The sequence below is a fragment of the Perissodus microlepis genome, chromosome 10, assembly GCF_051167445.1.
Source record: "Perissodus microlepis isolate ML-2025 ecotype Zambia chromosome 10, ASM5116744v1, whole genome shotgun sequence".
NCBI classification, from domain to species: Eukaryota; Metazoa; Chordata; class Actinopteri; order Cichliformes; family Cichlidae; genus Perissodus; species Perissodus microlepis.
The window spans coordinates 33114180-33131806 of NC_140470.1; the positions used below are offsets into that span (position 1 = coordinate 33114180).

At 48.2% G+C, this 17627-nt stretch overlaps 2 protein-coding genes across 2 annotated transcripts; both read right to left on the reverse strand.

Annotated features, from left to right (window-relative positions):
• Positions 1 to 2775: 2775 nt before the first annotated feature.
• Positions 2776 to 7496, reverse strand: LOC146379767 (acyltransferase PGAP2-like). The gene is made up of 6 exons (XM_084941224.1): positions 6481 to 7496; positions 5764 to 5932; positions 5286 to 5535; positions 5095 to 5201; positions 3317 to 3425; positions 2776 to 3233 (listed from the first exon to the last, which is right to left on the reverse strand). Exons 2-6 carry the CDS (start codon positions 5929 to 5931, stop codon positions 3103 to 3105), a joined length of 765 nt encoding a protein of 254 aa, XP_084797350.1. The 5' UTR covers position 5932; positions 6481 to 7496; the 3' UTR covers positions 2776 to 3102.
• Positions 7497 to 7598: 102 nt separating this feature from the next.
• On the reverse strand, positions 7599 to 17546 carry LOC146379768 (acyltransferase PGAP2-like). Its single transcript, XM_084941226.1, has 6 exons — positions 17073 to 17546; positions 16307 to 16523; positions 15407 to 15650; positions 15222 to 15328; positions 14902 to 15010; positions 7599 to 8226 (listed from the first exon to the last, which is right to left on the reverse strand). Exons 2-6 carry the CDS (start codon positions 16472 to 16474, stop codon positions 8102 to 8104), a joined length of 753 nt encoding a protein of 250 aa, XP_084797352.1. The 5' UTR covers positions 16475 to 16523; positions 17073 to 17546; the 3' UTR covers positions 7599 to 8101.
• Positions 17547 to 17627: the final 81 nt, after the last annotated feature.

A 17627-nucleotide genomic window follows, 5' to 3' on the forward strand; every position in this document is an offset into this window, starting at 1 on the left:
CATAGGATCAATTGGCTCGCCGGCCTCTGGTGGAGATGAGGCCAGTCTGGCCAGCATGCCGCACTCAGACTTGGCGGGGCCGTCACACAGCTCGCCCTCCAGCCGAGCAGGCTCCTCTGGCACGGGAACCTCGGGCTCCTCCTCTGCCGCCGCTCCCAGCTGAAGCAGCCCCTCACACGGCACCTCCTCCGCCGCCACTCCCGGCTGGAGCTGCTCCTCCACCTCCATCAGGCGTGGAATCTCGTGCGCCCCCTCCACAAGCAGGCGCGAACCCTCGTGCAGCTCCTCCTCCTTCTCCTCCTACTCACCCAGCAGGCACGGACCCTCGCACTTCGCCTCCTCCTCCAGCGACGGCTTGGCAGGTCCCTCCCGTGCTCTCCGCGCGCTGACCTCCCGCTCGGGCTGAGCAGGTGGGTGAGCTGGTGGTGGTGGACCCAGTGGTTGCTCTGTGGCCCTCCTCCGGGGAGCAGGAACAGGCGCAGGCCCTGGCCATGTAAAAGCCGCCCCCACCCGCGGAGTAGGGATGAGTGCGGTGGCAGACTGCGTCCTGGCTGGTTGCAACCTGGGGGCCAGCACGGGCGCCTGAACAGACCGGATCTTCTCCACCTGTGGAAGAATAACATGATTTCCTTCACAGGTTTTTACTCTGATTTATTGTACACAAAAGGCTGCAAATTAAAGAATGTATTCTAGTCCAGGGTGGGAGGGTCACAAGCTTCAGCAGGCGCGACTGTCCAGGTGATCGATTGGAGAAAAGGGACAGAATAAGAGATTGACTACACGCTGACACATACAAGTTTTCTACACATTTTCTTTAGACACAGAATAAGATAAGATAAACTAGAAGTAGAAGTTGAGTTAGAATAGAGTTTGCTGACAACTGCAAAAGAGCCTGCACAACAACAAAGAAACTAAGAGAGGAATGACACTCACACACACAGCGTGAGAAACATGCTCGGGTAGATAGGGAGCGGTTAGACCTTGAGACAGATAGCGCCTGGAAGGCCGAAAAGAACATCAAGTAACGTACGTGGTGGAATGTGAATATAAGTTCTGAGAAATGATCTGATATTTTTCCAGTAAGTGCATGTTGAATAAACTGCCTTATCGCAAGAAGGGGCGATAACCCTGACTACATAAACTGTGCACTGACTGTATTTTGTTGAAGTTGACTGCTGTATTTGGTACAGAGTGCTTCCCACGCGTGCTGAAATAAAAGCTGCAAAACGGAGATTGTGACTCTTTGTCTGATTGCTCTCTCAGATTCTGAACAAACGCAACACACCCCAGCACCATTGGGGAGCTCCGGTGGGGGTGGTGGCGGACTGGATCAGCGCCGCCACATACTCCATCCTGCAGGTGGCGTTCAGTCTGGTCCTGCAGCTCTTCCCCCCGGCGGTGCCACACTGCCACTTGCTCCTGCTGCGTGGCCGCCAGCTCGGCCAACATTTGCACCGGCTCCTCCCTCTGCTGGCCCACTCCTGGGTCTGCCGTGCCTCCCGTCCTGGGTTTCGGCACCACTGTGAATGACCACGGCAGACCCGGGTGCACGTTCATGCTTTGCAGCATACTTAATTAATTAATACTTTAATACATATTTAATAATAATTATAATTAATACTTAATTAACACTTTTACGGTTGCTGTACATCCACACCCAGGGCTGCAGCTCTCCCACTGCCAGCTCAACATAACAACCACAAGACCCAGTATAATATTTAAGTTGGCGGGGCGTGATTGCAGACGCCGTGCAGGTGCGTCCGCCTTCCCTGCACGGCCCCGCAGGCAACGCCCCGCCACACTATTATTGTACGATATACCTTACAATATAAAGCACCTTGAGGCGACTGTTGTGATTGGTGCTGTATAAATAAAATTGAACTGAATTACAGATATTATTACCTCTATGGTTAAATAAATATCTACTATATTAAAGGGGACATGAAACGCTGAACACAAAGGCTAATGTCCCTCACTGACACAGCTGTAACTGTCTGTGAAGCTGGGTTTAACAAATCAGTGCATAAAGCTTTAAAACATGTTCATAGATCCATCTGTCAAACGTGAACATGTGATTGGTTGGTTGTGGCTAACAGACTCAGGCTAACTAGTGACAGAATCGATACCTCAGAGGAAAATGACAGTGAAACTCAACATCAGTGTGAGAGGCTCACTGTAGAGCTGCAGCAGTGAGTTGTCCACTCCACTGTGTTCACTTATGAGAGAAGAATGTATTATAACCAGTGTGACATGGCGCGATGACCTCTGTCCTTCCAGGGGTCAGAGTCACAGGACCCTGGACTCATCAGGAAGCACTTTGATCATGACACAGAAACACACGTCAGTGTGATTGTGTCAGTGTTTTCCTCTCAGTGATTCTGTCACTAGTTAGCGAACATTAATGTAAGTCTGTTAGCCTCCAACCAGCGCGCAGCTTTCACGTCCTGTGGAACTAAAACGATTTCCTGTGTGCTGCCAGTAACGTGCTGCAGGATTGTTTAAGCTACAAACACTGCAGCCATGAACCTCCTCTGAGGACCTCCCCCCGCCCGGCAGCTCCGCCTCCATCCTCTGCACATGCTCAGACCGTCTCAGCCTCTCTGATTTCTGTCAAAACATTTTGTTCTTTACTCAAAGGTTCATTTTTATTTCTTTACTTTACATTTCCAACACTTTCTCCTTCAGCGTTTATTCATCGTCCACTTTGGAAAAGCTTTTCTTGTTTTTATAAACTAAACACGTCAGGTGACGAGGATGAAGAACACCACCATGAAATCATCATCATCACATTTATTTAGTCTCTGATGGTTTTTATCTGTGTGGAAATAAAACCATTAAAACCCTGATCAGCTGTTTCTGTAAACAAACAAGTGTGACATCATCACAGCGGGCTGATCATCAATGACATCATCAATACGCATCATTTCTGATGATTCAAAGACACAGGCGCACTAGAGAAACAACAGAAGAAGAAGCACTCTGGTCCACGTCTCCATCACGCCGTCCCGCTCCGAAGGTCAGGGTGTCGTTGGAATGATGTCTTCAGACTCCTCTCTCTGCTCTTGAGTTCAGAAATGGTAGAAACGCCCCGCCCCCTCCTGCTCAGTATCGTTTGTCCTCCGGCGGCGTGGCCACGGTCACCTCTTTGCTCCCGAAGTCCCAGAAGGCCGTCATGTGGAAGGCCATGTTGGAGAAGACCACCAGGTACTCGAAGGCGGCAAACAGGGAGTAGACTGGAGGAGAGACGGAGACGGCGTGAGACACGGAGACGGCGTGAGACACCGAGAGCAGCAGCACAGAGCAGAGCGGCACTTACTTCCTGCTTCACAGTATTTGTTGTGGCGTCTGAAGAAGTAGGCGGCGATCACACAGCAGCTGATGTTGAACAGGAAGAGACGCAGCTTCCAGCGATATGATGTCACTTCCTGAGACGGACAGAGAGCAAAATCAACATCAGATTTATGGAAAACTACCAAAGAAATGAAAGACAAAGAGGCAAACTGGCTCCAGTGGTGGACGTTACTGGTGAGACGTTAAACACCAAACTGTCCTGCAGAGCCCTGAAGCTCACGAGGAACCACAGAACCACCGCGAGAACCGAAGGAACCCACCAAGTATCCCAAAACTCTCCCTGAGCACCAACAGGCTTTCAGAAAGACGCTACAAAGCCCTTCATGCACACAGAGGTCACCAGCATGGGCGACCAAAACAGAAGAAATGCTAGAAGGTTCTGCAGACCATAATAAGCCTTACAAGCACATCTCAGCAGGTTCACTAAAGTCGGGACTGGCTGCAGGAGGACTCACTCCTAGAACTGCCTCAGGTGCTGACAGGACCAACCCCAGATCTTCTTCTAGGACTCCTGGAACAAAGAAGGCCTCCAAACCTGCACAGAACCTCAGAACGGAGGAGCAAACACTCCTGAAAGAGCTCCACACCCACAGCTGGGATGTGTTAGTGTTTCTAGAGCTACATCACGTTCTCACAGAGCCTACGGGCGTGTCCTTACATCCTCCTCAAAACAACAACAGGAATGCTCTGAGGTACATGTGGAGCCTCACCAGCAGCACCAAAACCACCTCCTGAACCACCTGACCACCTCAAGCAGAGACAGAACCTGATCCTTCGTCCTCAACAACGTCCACCAGAATCATGTGATCCTCCTCAGAAATTCACTTAACCACCATAGTGACAAAGTAGAAGAAGAAGAAGAAAACTTTATTTGTCAATTTCTTCAAATGTACTTGCCATACAAAGGAATTGAAATTACGTTTCACACTGTCCCATGTGTAGACATTGACAACAATAAGTGCAGATGCACAACAAAAACAGCCCTAACAATAAGGTAATATTGAATAGGTAACAGGATAGACAGACCTAAAAATAAATAAAATAAAGTGTTCCAACAGTGTTCCCTGGAAAATAGTATACTAGTCTACTTGAGGTAGTCCCAGGTTGTGGTTGGTAGGGGTTTTTGTTTTAATGCAGCATAAGACTATAGCAGCAGTAATAGTAATATAATAATATAAATAGTGCTAAAAGAAATACTAAAAATATATAGCAGCAGGTGTGTGCAATTGCAATGCAGAGGTAGAAGTACCAGTAGGACCTACTAGTAATCCAAAATCCTCCTCAAGGACTCAGAAGTGTTTGAGTCCTTCAATCATGCCTAGAAGAAACAAACCTGCCCCAGCGTCACCTGAACCCCAACAGGAACAACATGAACCACCGTCAGGATCTGAAATCCTCCACAGACGTGGACGCTCACAGCACGATGGGAACCCTCATGATGCCTTCAAGTACCACAAGAACTCTTCAAAGACCTGAACAAAACCCTCATAAACATTTACAGACTGATCCTCTCACAGAGCTTTGTAACATCAGGACATCCTGAACTCGCCGCGACCGACTGATCGAGCAGTTTGTCTACAGAAAGCTTTGAAGGCCTTTTAAACTAATTTATTACGTTTCTCCCAAACAGCTGGTGAAGGAAACTAACACTGAGCCTGAGCTGACTGAAGCTCATCTGTTACGACTAAACGAGACAAACGACTGAAGTTTGTGGTCGCACAGCACGCTGACAGGGCGGGTTACCTCTGGGCTCACGTAGTGTCTCTTGATGACGTACCACAGCCAGCACGTAATGAGCATGTGCACCAGCGAGCTCCCTATGAACGTGACGAACCCGTACTTATGAACACCTGTGGAGACAAACGGCCGTCAGCACGTCTGAAGGGCTAACTCCTGATTGGAGGACCTGGGTCAGCTGACCGCGCCGTACTCACTGTAGGTTTCCGTGGACGACACGTACGTGAGCATCACCAGGCCGGTGTTCTCGGCGAGGCTGCAGAGGAGCGCCAGCCCGCTCAGCAGCAGCTCCGGCAGCCTGTTGGCGAAGCGGCTGCGGTAGAAGCTGAAGTAGGCGAAGGCCACCAGGTACCGCGGCGCCGAGTGGAGCCCGATGCAGCCGCGCCAGATGTAGCGCTCCGGCACACCGCTGATGGCGGAGCTGATGGACGGGAGGTAGTTGGACACCTGGAAGAAAAATGACTTCAGGTGAATCAGGTGGGCGGGGCCTGATGACACCTGAGGCTGAGGTGTGGCGTGGGAGCGTCATCACCGCACCGCCACCAGGTAATGCTTTACCCAGACGTTCAGCGCGAGTCTGAAAAGCCTGAAATGCACATTTTGACTCATCAGCTGGCTGTGGTTTCAATAAATCAGCAGCTTCCTGCTGACGTGTCCTTCGCCATCAGCACTCACCTTACAGTGCGTGTACGTCGCGTCCTCATAGTGGTACCAGAGGGAGATGAAGATGCAGGCGATGAAGCCGGTCACCGGCAGCAGAACCGTCCCCACGGCGAAGCTTTTGAACGGCAGCCGGATGAGGAGCCGGTCCCGGTCCAGGCTGCTGTACGGCCCCTGGAGCATCCTGGGGGGGTGGAGCCATAAACAGGTAAACACACCAGGAGCTTTCCCGCTGTGGTGATGTCACCGAGGTTGAACATTTAAGAGCTATCTGTGGTTTCTGCTGTTTGTTCGCTGACACCTAAAACACACAGGAGCCTCTGAGCCTGCACAGCCTCTGAGGTTATGGGGATAATTCACCAGCTGGTCTGGATCACACCGTGCACTGCAGTTTACTGAAAACTGAATATTCACCATGTTTAAACCAGGCAGCACAGGTCAGGTCATCGACACATGTAAATGTTCTCACTGCACTTTGAGCTGTGTCTGTGCTGACGAGCGGGGGGTTAAAGGTCACCTGCACAGGTGCGGTCACGGAGAACAATTTAAAACTGTTTCTTTGTTGTTCTGCAGAGAAATTCACCCACAGCACAGAAACATTACGTAAAAAGTTCGGTCCCGTTACTCGTGTCTGCGCTCTGAACACGTCCCTGTTCACCTGTACAGGTGACGCAGTCCTCTGACGTGGCAGACGTGCGGCTGTGAGCAGGTAGGCCGGGTGACAAGACTCACCTTCACGGCTCCCCGGGCTCGCTCCTCCTCGCTGCCATCGAGCCCCCCGCCGGTGTCCTCAGCCCCGGAGCTAATCCTGTCAGCCCAGCTAATCGCAGCAGCTAGCAACTTCCGTGGCTGTGACGGAAGCGCCGCTCCACACCTGTAACAGCGTCCGTTTCCCGCCACACGGCTGCTGCGAAGCTGCTCTCACCCGTTTAATGTCGCGCGCACACTTTCTACGCTGTTTATAATACAGTTTACCGGTTATTTCACCGGAGGACACAGACACGCTCCGGTAACGGCAACAAACTACTACTTCCGGTGACCACGTCCTTCAGAATAAAAGTCTTCCTGTCGCCTGCAGCTGTCACCCACCCAACGTCTCCGTCCAGTATAAGGATGACACCACCGTGGTTGGGCCCATCTCTGATGGAGATGACACAGCGTACAGGGTGGAGGTAGAGAACATGTCCCACCGGCGCTCAGAAAGTAATCTGAAGCTGAACATCTGATAATGGACTTCAGGAGGCACAGGCAGCTCCACTCCCCTCTCACTATAACTGAAGAACAGGTTAATCTGTCTCCACCTTCAGGTTTCTATGCACCCACATCTCTGCTGATCTCACCTGGACCCACACCACCATCACCCTGGTAAAGAAGGCCCAGCAGCAGCTGCCCCTCCTCCGTGTCCTGAGGAAGAAGAACCTGGACCAGGAGCTGCTGCTGACCTTCTCCCCTCCTCAGTGGAGAGCATGCTCTCCTCCTGCCTGGTGTTGGTACTCAGGGGCCTCAACTGAGAACAGCAAGGCTGCACCGAGGGTCATTAACACCACCCAAAACATCACTGCTAACCCTGGAGGCCATCACCGGCTCCTCCTGTCTGTGAACCATCACAGGTGACCCCGCCCACCCCGCCTTTCTCTTGTCTGCCCTTGACTCTACGTCTCTCTCCTGTTTGCAGTTTATTCCTGATGTCTTTAGTGTTTATATTCTGTTTTTACTCCTGCACAGTGGCGTGGAGCTCTCAGAAGCTTGTTGTACATGTACAATGACAATAAAGGGCTGTTCTATTCTATTCTATTGTATTCTATCACACTGTGTCAGTGGACAATAAAGATGAAGAGCAGCCATAAACCCACAGTTCAGTGTTTCGGTTTAATTAAGGAGCAGAACATGAATTTATCAGAGAAACAGAGACAGGTGTTTAAAGCAGTGTGTCACAGTGACGGAGTAAAAACTCTGTAAACACAGAAAAATTGAATAATATGTAAGAAACATTTAAAAAAAGGTTTTAAAAGCTGACGTAACAGGACAACGACTCCCAGCTATAACATTTGTAATATATAACATTTAACAAACTTTGATTTTATTTTCAGTTGTAAGAAGGTTTTTATTTGTTTTGCTGGATCTCAGCTTCACATTAGTTTCTCTGAGAAGCTGCTGGAGCTCAGACTTCTTCTTCTGGTGGTGCACTAACCGCACAGCAGCCGTATGATTGTTCAGATAACTGCATTAAAAACGCTCCAGCAGCTTGCAAACAGAAGATGGACGCAGGCCTCACTGCACTGACACAGTTCAGACTTTAAACCCAGGTGTTTAAAAGCAACGATAGAAGAAGAACTCTCTCTCTGGGCGGAGCTCAGTGTCGTATCAGCGGCGTGGCCACGATCAGCTCTTTGCTGCCAAAGTCCCAGAAAGCCGTAAAGTGGAAGGCGATGTTGGAGAAGACCATCAGGTACTCGATGAAGGCGAACAAGGTGTAGACTGGAGAGACAGAGCAGACAGGTCAGTGTATCCGAGTTACAGCAACGATGAAGAATCAGTTTTCACACCGTCTCCGTGAGGCTTCCAGACGAAGGTCGCTCCGGTCTGCAGCGCTGCATCAAAGTGTAAGTGATGGCACTTCCTGGTGATGTCTAAACTGTGCTCAGGCTGAGACTGCTATCAATGAGAAGTTTGGGCCAGGCTGGACAACGCATCCGCGAGCAAACAAGCGACTGAACCAACCAAACACCTGCTCGTCTGCAGCAGAGACCAGAGTGCGTCTCCATGGATACCAGCTGAAAGACTTGATGTCCAGATTGTTCTGGGTCTGATTCACGACCTCCCTCTGGTAGGAGATGTTCAAAACACCTCCTCCAGGAGGCACCTTTAAGCATCATAATGAAATATGTGAACTCTCTAATGCTGGGCATGCACTGAGCGAGTTTTGGCCCATTTTGAGACGATTTTTCAGTTGTGCGACCGTTTTGGGGATCGGCCCCAGTTTCACCTTCATCGTGTAGTATATGTGGGGTAACGAGAAGCGATTAACACCCCACGACCAGCTCCCGATCATCAGTCGCTTGGTTGTAAGAAAATCAAACCTGTTTGAAATCCCGTCGGCCGTCGTGAGGGCGTCACCGCAGCCTCTCACACTGCTCACGCGCAAACACAGAGATGAAAGTGAAAACACGGAGCAGCGGTGCAGCGTGTGATCTGGACACAAGCGATGGAGGCACAACTTGTAGAACTTTGGCTCATTCGAGCCTTTTTGATGTGGCCTCACAAAATCATCACGACCACAACGACCGTGGAAAGAATGGCCTGCTCAATGTTTTTCATCAGCAATTTAGCAAAGCTGATGGTGGTGTGTGTGTCTGTGTGAGTGAAAGACAGAGAGGGACAGATCTTGTGTTATAAGCTTCATGTTATGGACGCACAGTGTGCGCACCCAGGTCGCATCAGAGCATCGTGACCTACGACCTTCTAACCCCTGCGAATCAATCGTGCAGTTTGAGCAGGAGCTGAATAACGCGACACACAGTGTGCGCCCAGCTTAACTCGCGCCTGTGGAAGAGCAGTGACTCATCACCCAGAGCTCGGGGTCGCAGCTGAGTGTGAGGACATAGACTGAATGTGACGGCTTTACTTTCACACTCAGCTCTTTCTCCACCTAAACACATTAACATATGGAGACAGTTTCCCCTCACTTGTGAACAAACCCCCGAGATACTCCCCAAACCAGAACAGGCTCTCCACCCATGGGCTCGGAGGTGCTGATTATCGTTTCCACTGCTTCACAATCAAATCAAACTTCGGTTCACAGCCTGATAATCTGCAAACAAGCAGAGACGCTGAGATCTTCCAGTCCGTGGCTCTGCCTAGAAATTGTGTCCATAAGAATGATGAGGTGACAAACAGCAGCCCAGGCAAACAACAACAACAAACTTTATTTATACAGCACATTTATAAACCAGTGGTGCACCAAAGTGCTTAACATGCAAAAGAGTAAGATCGGTAACAGGGAGGATGAAGCTGTGGCAAAGTACCAACATGGTAGCAGGTTAAATGGCATTAAAAACACAGAAGCCAAAGAAATGCATATAAAAGCATAAAAGAACAATATGTGTAAAGGATAAAAAATTAAAAATGATTAAAAGTAGTTAAGAATGGACCAAAGATAGAAATAAGAATTAAACTAACTGACCAACAAGCATTAACTGGTAGAAAAGGCTAAATAAGTGGTTTTTAACCGCGGTTTGAAGGATTGAATGGAATCAGACTCGCGGACAGCGATGGGTGTGTGTGTGTGTGTGTGTGTGGGGTGTGTGTGTGTGTGTGGGGTGTGTGTGTGTGTGTGTGTGTGTGTGTGGTGTGTGTGTGTGTGTGTGGGGTGTGTGTGTGTGGTGTGTGTGTGGGGTGTGTGTGTGTGTGTGTGTGGTGTGTGTGTGGGGTGTGTGTGTGTGTGTGTGTGTGGGGGGGGGGGGGGGGGGGGGGGGTTATTCCATAGATCGGCTGCAGCCGAGGCAAACGCTCGGTCACCTCTAGTCTTCAGCCGGGATCTCGGCAGCACCGAGAGTGACTGGGAAGATGATCTTAGTGCTCTAGTAGGGGTGTGTGATCTAAGTAGCTCAGTGAGGCAGCTTGGTGCTGTTTTGTTAATGATTCAGAAGGTGAGCAGCAGGATTTTGAATTGAATGCGATGCTTAACGGGAAGCCAATGCAGGTCGGCAAGGACAGGGCTGATAGAGACACGCCGCCCACCACCAGTGAGGAGACGAGCAGCCGCGTTCTGAATTTGCAGTCTATGGAGGAGAGTAGAGGTAAGACCGAAGTAAAGGGAGCTGCAATAATCCAACCTAGATGTCACAAAGCCGTGGATAAGCTTTCCAGGTCCCTATGCGAGACATAATGTCTGGCCTTGCTAATAAGACGCAATTAACAGAAGCAAGATTTGACAACAGAAGACACTTGTTTGTTGAATTTAAAAGAGCTATCCAGAAACACCCCCAGGTCACCAACAGTGTCGGTGAGGAAACTATCCAAGGAACCGAGGGCGTCACGGAGTTGGCCACGGGGGACTCTGCTGTCGTTTAGGATAAGAGAGTCAGCTGCGAGCCAATCTTTGACCTCACGCATGCACTCACGAAAACCGTGCAAAGACATGGCGGGATCATCAGTTAATTCGAAATACATCTGTATGTCATCGGCATAACAATGGTGTGCGATGTTGTACTTCTCAAAGATTGCGCCTAAGGGGAGCAGATACAGTGAGAAGAGCAGGGGGCCAAGGACAGATCCTTGAGGAAGGACCTGTTAGAGAGGTATCACTTAAACCCATCTAGGGCGGCACCTCCAATGCAAACTCTGTGTTCAAGCCTCGCTAATAGGATGTTATGATTCACCATATCAAAGGCCGGGGATAGATCTAGTAGGACCAAGACTGAAGAGCGTCCAGAGTCAGCAATCAGGAGATCATTCAAGACTCTGAGCAAGGCCGTTTCAGTGCTATGACTAAAATTTATCATTAATGGCATTCACATCCAAATACGGCTGGAGTTGTGAAAGAACGATCCTCTCCAGGATTTTGGACAGGAATGGAAGCTTAGAGATCGGCCTGTAGTTCCCGAGATCGTTATGATCAAGGTTCCTTTTTTAAGAACGGGCTGGACAACAGCGTGTTTGAAGGCTGAAGGAACAGAGCCTGCAAGTAGGGATATATTCATTAGAGAGGATGCTGGGTCCAGTTACGCCGAAGCAATCCTTAGCTATACGAGATGGAAGGAAATCGTAGGCAGGAGAGGTGTTCTCTGATTGGTCAATGAGTCGCTTGAGGGTATGGAGTGACACAGGCTCAAACTGTTGAAATGATGATGAACAACCAGGGGTGGGAATAAAACTCGACACTGAGGGGAGCGAGGACTTAAGATGTAGAACTTTATGAATAAAATGAGTTAAAAAGTTTTCACAGAGAGCAGGAGAGCACGCCAGTGGCTTTTCAGGACAGGGGTTAACCAATGAACTGAAAACATTAAAGAGGGATCGGGGGTTGTGACCATGAGCAAGAATAACTTTAGATAAGAAGGCAACTTTGGCCATTTTAGCAGCAATTTGAAATTGCAACCGGCTGGCACGCAGGATATCATAAGAAACCTGGAGTCTATCTTTCTTCCATCTTCTCTCATCCCGGAGGCACACACACGTCGCAAGGCACGTGGAAGAGAGGGAACAGTCAGGAATGGAGGAGGCAAGTTTCTGAAAAGACGTTGAAAAATTCTCCACAGTTCCAGAATTAATTATACGTGTAGGAGAGACTCAGGGTGAAGTTCAGAAGTACAGAAGTTAACATCAAAGATAACAGGAAAGTGATCAGAAATCCCAACATTGCTTATATCCTTAATGCTAATGTCCAAGCCATATGAAAAACAGATCGAGGGTGTGGCCCCTGGCGTGGGTTGGTTGGTTAACCTACTGGACAAGATTAAAAGAGTCCATTAATGCAAGGAAGTCTTTGGCTAACGGATCATCGTTACAGCAGATATTAAGGTTAAAATCACCAACAATAAGCACACAGTCATATTTAAAAATAACTGAACCAAGAAGGTCAGCAAATTCGTGAATAAAAGTCTTATTATATTTAAGTTGGCCGGTAAACCACAACAAACAGAGAAGTTCACGAGGCGGTCATCTCCAGAAGTTGAGCCTCGTAGCTGAGGTAGGAAGGAGAGGGTAGCTGTCGGACTTTGTCTTTACATTTAGAGACCAAAGCCTCGGGGAGCTAAAAAAGACACAATCTGGGGGGAGAAGCTCTGAAAAGGGAAGTGACCCACCAGGGCGAAGCAGTTTAGCAGCGGGGCGATCACCGGAGAAAGGGAAAGAGCGTGGCAAGTCCCCAGAGGCCAGAGGTGGAAAGAGTACTAAAATATTTTACTCAAGTAAAAGTACTATTACTTTGCTGAAATTTTACTCAAGTACAAGTAAAATTACCTGTCTAAAAATTTACTCAAGTAAAAAGTAGCTCATTTAAAATTTACTCAGAGTAAAAGTTACATAGTTCCTTTTCTGTCAGCAGGAGGACAGCCTCTTCTGAGTAGGGCAAAAAAGACAGTGGGATACATCTCAAAGTAGTTGTTTTTTAATTAAAAGAAAAACTTTACAAATTAAAGCGCAGTGGCAGTTAAACTGCAAGTCTATACATCAAAATGGATAATGGTCACCAAACCAACCAAACTGTCAAAACCATATAATTCTTTTACATGTGAATGTGTTTTAAACTGTCAAATAAGAGAACAAGTACTGAATTGAGCTGTACGGCAGCTGCTATAAAAATGTGTTTTCATTTTTTAAACTTGGCCCTGCTCTGTTCATTTTGAGGAGCAATTCAATTCAATTCAATAAAACTTTATTGATCTGAAGGTTGACCCCGAAGGAAATTGGGTTAAGGTTGCCGACCTTTGCCAGCGTCATCTTACCCTCCGACCATACATACATTACACAAACATCACATGGGGAAGAAGGTCAGAGAGGTATAACGATGGAAAACGCACCACGTGAGGAAAGATGAGGAGAAAAAAATAAGTCCCTCCAGACTGAGCTCCAACAGGGAGATCAGTTTGAGAACAGAAAAAACACCTCTGCACAAGCACATGTTATTCTGTTGCCTGCAGTGTGAACATATGTGGCTTAAGTAAGAAAGTAGCCGCTTCTGTCTTCTGTCTAATTTAACTAATTTTTTTTTAAATAAATTATTATTATTAACAAACAGGAAAAGTGAACACACTTTCTTTTGGCAATCAAGTAAAAATATTGCGTGGACAACAACGTGCCCAATAACAGCTTATGTCTTAACTTAATGTGATTAACTTGAGCACAGCCTTTTTGCTAAAATAAATGTACAAGTTTCATTTAACTTACCTCTACATGCTTGCGCAGGTTTGATGTGGAATTTTTAAAAGCTGCTAACTCGGCCTCTCTGGGCAAACACAGCTTACACTGCATAATAAACCTGTTGCCTTTCTTGCACTTGAAGCTGAAATGGTCCCTTAAATACTGCCAGGGGTTCACATCCGTTTCTTCGAGTTCAGGGTCAGCAGAATTCGACGGGGCTTCTTTTTTCGCTGGATCCGTAACACCGATGTCAGACTCCATCTTTAACGTGACCTTAGCGCCAATTTGTTCTACTACCCATCATTCCCTGCAGTATTTCCGAAGCGCAATGTTTTTTTTTTATTTTTAATTTACTCAGTAACGGGTGTGATTGAAAACGTAGCGAACTACAATACTTTTAAAAAAATATACTTAAGTAAAAGTAAAATTACAGACTTGAAAAATTACTTTAAAAAGTACAAATACACAAAAAAACTACTCAATTACAGTAACGCAAGTAAATGTAATTCGTTACTTTCCACCTTTGCCAGAGGCATATGGGTAAACCGTAGCCCGTGCTTCAAGGTAAGCCTTCATACGCACACGAAAGCCACTCCTTTTACCACGTCTCCTGTATCGTTTCTTATACAGGTTGTTTTTGTTTTTCTCACTTTTTTTTTTTTTTTAATTTTATTTAATTTAAATTTTTTTTATACAAATAGAAAAATGTTGGGGGTTTCTGCTCGCCCGGCTGTTTTGTTTTTGTTCCCTTCACGATGCGTTTTTTTTTTGCGGGGTAGGCAGGGAGGGCCAGTGGGGGAGTCTGGCTGTAGTGGGGCGGCATCGATCGAAGCGATGTGAATAGGAGAAACGGAGGTCCAGGAGTGTTTGCCGGTCATGTGTTAATAATGCACAGCCACCCGATGAGCGTAATATGAAGAAAATAAAGAGTAGTATGCCGAAATCCAAGATAGAGAGGGTAGAGAGCAAAGGGGCAGGCGAGGGCGAGAGTCCAACACACACCAGGAATACGAAGCAAGCACTCGCTGCTGTTGTACCAGGAGCACGTGTCAACTGTCCTGATACCCCACCATCCTGCTGATGCACCACCCACAGGACACCCGGAGGAACCCAGCAAAGGCCTCCTGTAATCCTAACAAACCCCAAACTAACACGCAGAGCAGCCCGGTCTGACACAGACGTTCTCAGGGAGGCTGAGGACGGTGCTCCCTCTGGTCTCAAAGACTGGAACCGTCCTGCAGACAGAAGTCCCTCTGAACCCGGTTATAAACGTGACCGAGTCAGACTTACCTCCAGGTTCACAGCGGTCGTTGTGGCGTTTGTAGAGTAAGCAGGAAGCCAAACAACAGGCGGCGTTTAAAACGAAGAGACGCAGCTTCCGACGATAGGATACGTCCTCCTGACAAGGACACAGCGTGGGATTAACAGCTCTGCAGATCGTTTACAATTAAATAATAAAAGGAGAGCGATGAACTTAAAGTGACGTGTGTAACGTTACTCCAACTTTCAGATTTAATCGTCGTGTGACGGATGCACAGCTGCTTTATCTCTGTTCCTGGTGACACGTGCAAACCAGATGTTTGCACAGAAGCCGACGGAGGTCGAGTTACCTCTGCGCTCTCGAAGCTTCTCTTGATCACGTACCACAGCCGGCATGTAATGAGCATGTGCACCAGCGAGCTCCCTGTGAACACTCTGAACCCATTGTCATGGTAACCTGCGGAGACAGACAGTCATCAACGTTTCAGATTAGAGACGTCTGACGCTCACGGTCAGCTGACCGCCGCGTACTCACGGTGGTTTTCTTTGGACGACACGTATGTGAGCAGCAGCAGGCCGGTGTTCTCGGCGAGGCTGCAGAGGAGCGCCAGCCCGCTCAGCAGCCGCTCCCGACCGCTAAAGCGCCCACGGTAGAAGCTGAAGTACGCGAAGGACATCAGGTACCGCGGCGCCGAGTGCAGCCCGATGCAGACACGCCAAATGTAGCGCTCCGGCACGTGGGCGACGGAGGAGCTGATGGACGGGAGGTAGTTGGATACCTGGAAGAAGAAACTCTGAAAGTCACTCCGCCGTGAACGCCTCTCCTGCTACAGCACGCCGTTAAAAACAGGAAGTGCTGAACGTTTAACACGCGTTTAAAGCCCAGATTTCCTTGACAGGCCCCGCCCCTCTCTGAGCCTGGTTCTGTCTGAGGTTTCTTCCTGTTAAAAGGGAGTTTTTCCTTCCCACTGTCGCCAAAGTGCTGCTCATAGGGGGTCATACAGAATAGAATAGAATAGAATAGAATAGAATAGAATGCCTTTATTATCACTATACGGATGAGATTATGATTGCTGGGTTTCCTCGGTCTTCTTTGTCTTATTGTACGTCCTGATGATTTAAAGCGCTGAGGCGACTGTTGCTGTGATTGGGCGCCGCGCAAATCAAACTGACTTAACTGAAGGTCAAACACAAACGCTGCCGATTAAAGAGACGACTAAAACCAAACACCACACTACGATTCAAAGGTGATACAAAGGTCACGACCCTCGCCAGGTGGAAGTGACATCATTTTGTCTGTTTCATGAAGAATTACAGACATTTAGAATGTTTTACTGCTTCTAATTTCAAAATAAAAGACACTTTGAGTGATCTTCTTTAACGTCTGTGCGGAGAAACGTGTTTCCTGCTGGCGTCTGCGTGCTTCCACATTTACCTTACAGTGTGCGTGCGTCGTGTCCTCGTAGTGGTAGATGAGGGAGACGATGATGCAGGCGATGAAGCCGGTCGCCGGCAGCAGAACCGTCACCACGGCGAATATCTTGAAGGGCAGCCGGATGAGGAGCCGGCCCCGGTCCGGGTCGCCGTACGGCCCCTGGAGCATCCTGGAGACAGGAGAGCTTCAAGCCTCAGACAGGTGAGACTAACACCACCTGCAAAGGATGGAAACAAGCTCGTCTTTAGGATTCGTTTCTATTGCTCCTTAGTTTGTGGTTGTAATCCAAACATGTTTTAGTCTGTGACGTTTTTTAAAGCTGTGACACGTATTGATTACTTCCAACGAGGGATTTTTGCACTGTGGTGCTACAACATCAGTTAACTTCAAAAGATATTTCAGTGGTTTGGTGCCCTGTTTGTGTCCACAGGCAAATATCAGCCTGTGTTACTGAGGCGGGTATTAAAAATGAGAAGAATTTAAACGGAGTTTGGTGCAGTGTGTATACAGAACTGCAGAGAAGGTCATCGGCCTCACGAGCCGTCAGGAAGCCAGCATTAGTCTCTGCCACTGGTTCAGGTACCGTAAAATGTGACGTTTTTTAAACGGAGTCTGGTCTGCAGAGAAACATCCGAGTCCACGGAGCCAGCATTGATCAGTGTTACCGAGTGTGGATTTTTAAACGTGACGTTTTTTAAACGGAGTCTGGTGTGCTGCATGAATGACATCAGTTTTAAACTTTGACAGAGTTCTGGGGCTGTCTTACCTGAACAGGTGCGGTCCTCTGACGTGGCTGACGGCAGCTGGGACCGGAAACGAGCTTTAAACCGGACAAAGAGTTTTCCAGCTCCACGCCTCACCTAAAGCTCCTCTCACCGTTTCAACGTCACACACACTTCATACGTGCTATTTAACTTAGTTTAATGATTAATCTAACCGGAAGTGGCAGGGCTCCTTTGCTGACAACATTAATAACTTCCGTTGATTACATCTTTCAAAATAAAAGTCTTTAACCTAAAGCGTGTAAAAACAGTGGCGGGTCTTTAAATCTTTATTAAACAAAGCAGTTAGATGACATCACTGCGTCACTGCGACAGCACGTGATGGGAACAGCTGGTCGCTCACTGCTACAGGTGTCTAGTATGTGACGTCGTTTGACCACGATGCATTCACATTTTTATTACACGTTTTGTAAAGTCACGTGTGTGTGTGTGTGTGTGTGTGTGTGTGTGTGGGGTGCCTGCCTCTGCAGCAGGGGGCGCCTCACACGGGGTGAATAGTCACGTGACAGCATGTTTCCTCGGCGCCATGAGCTGTTATC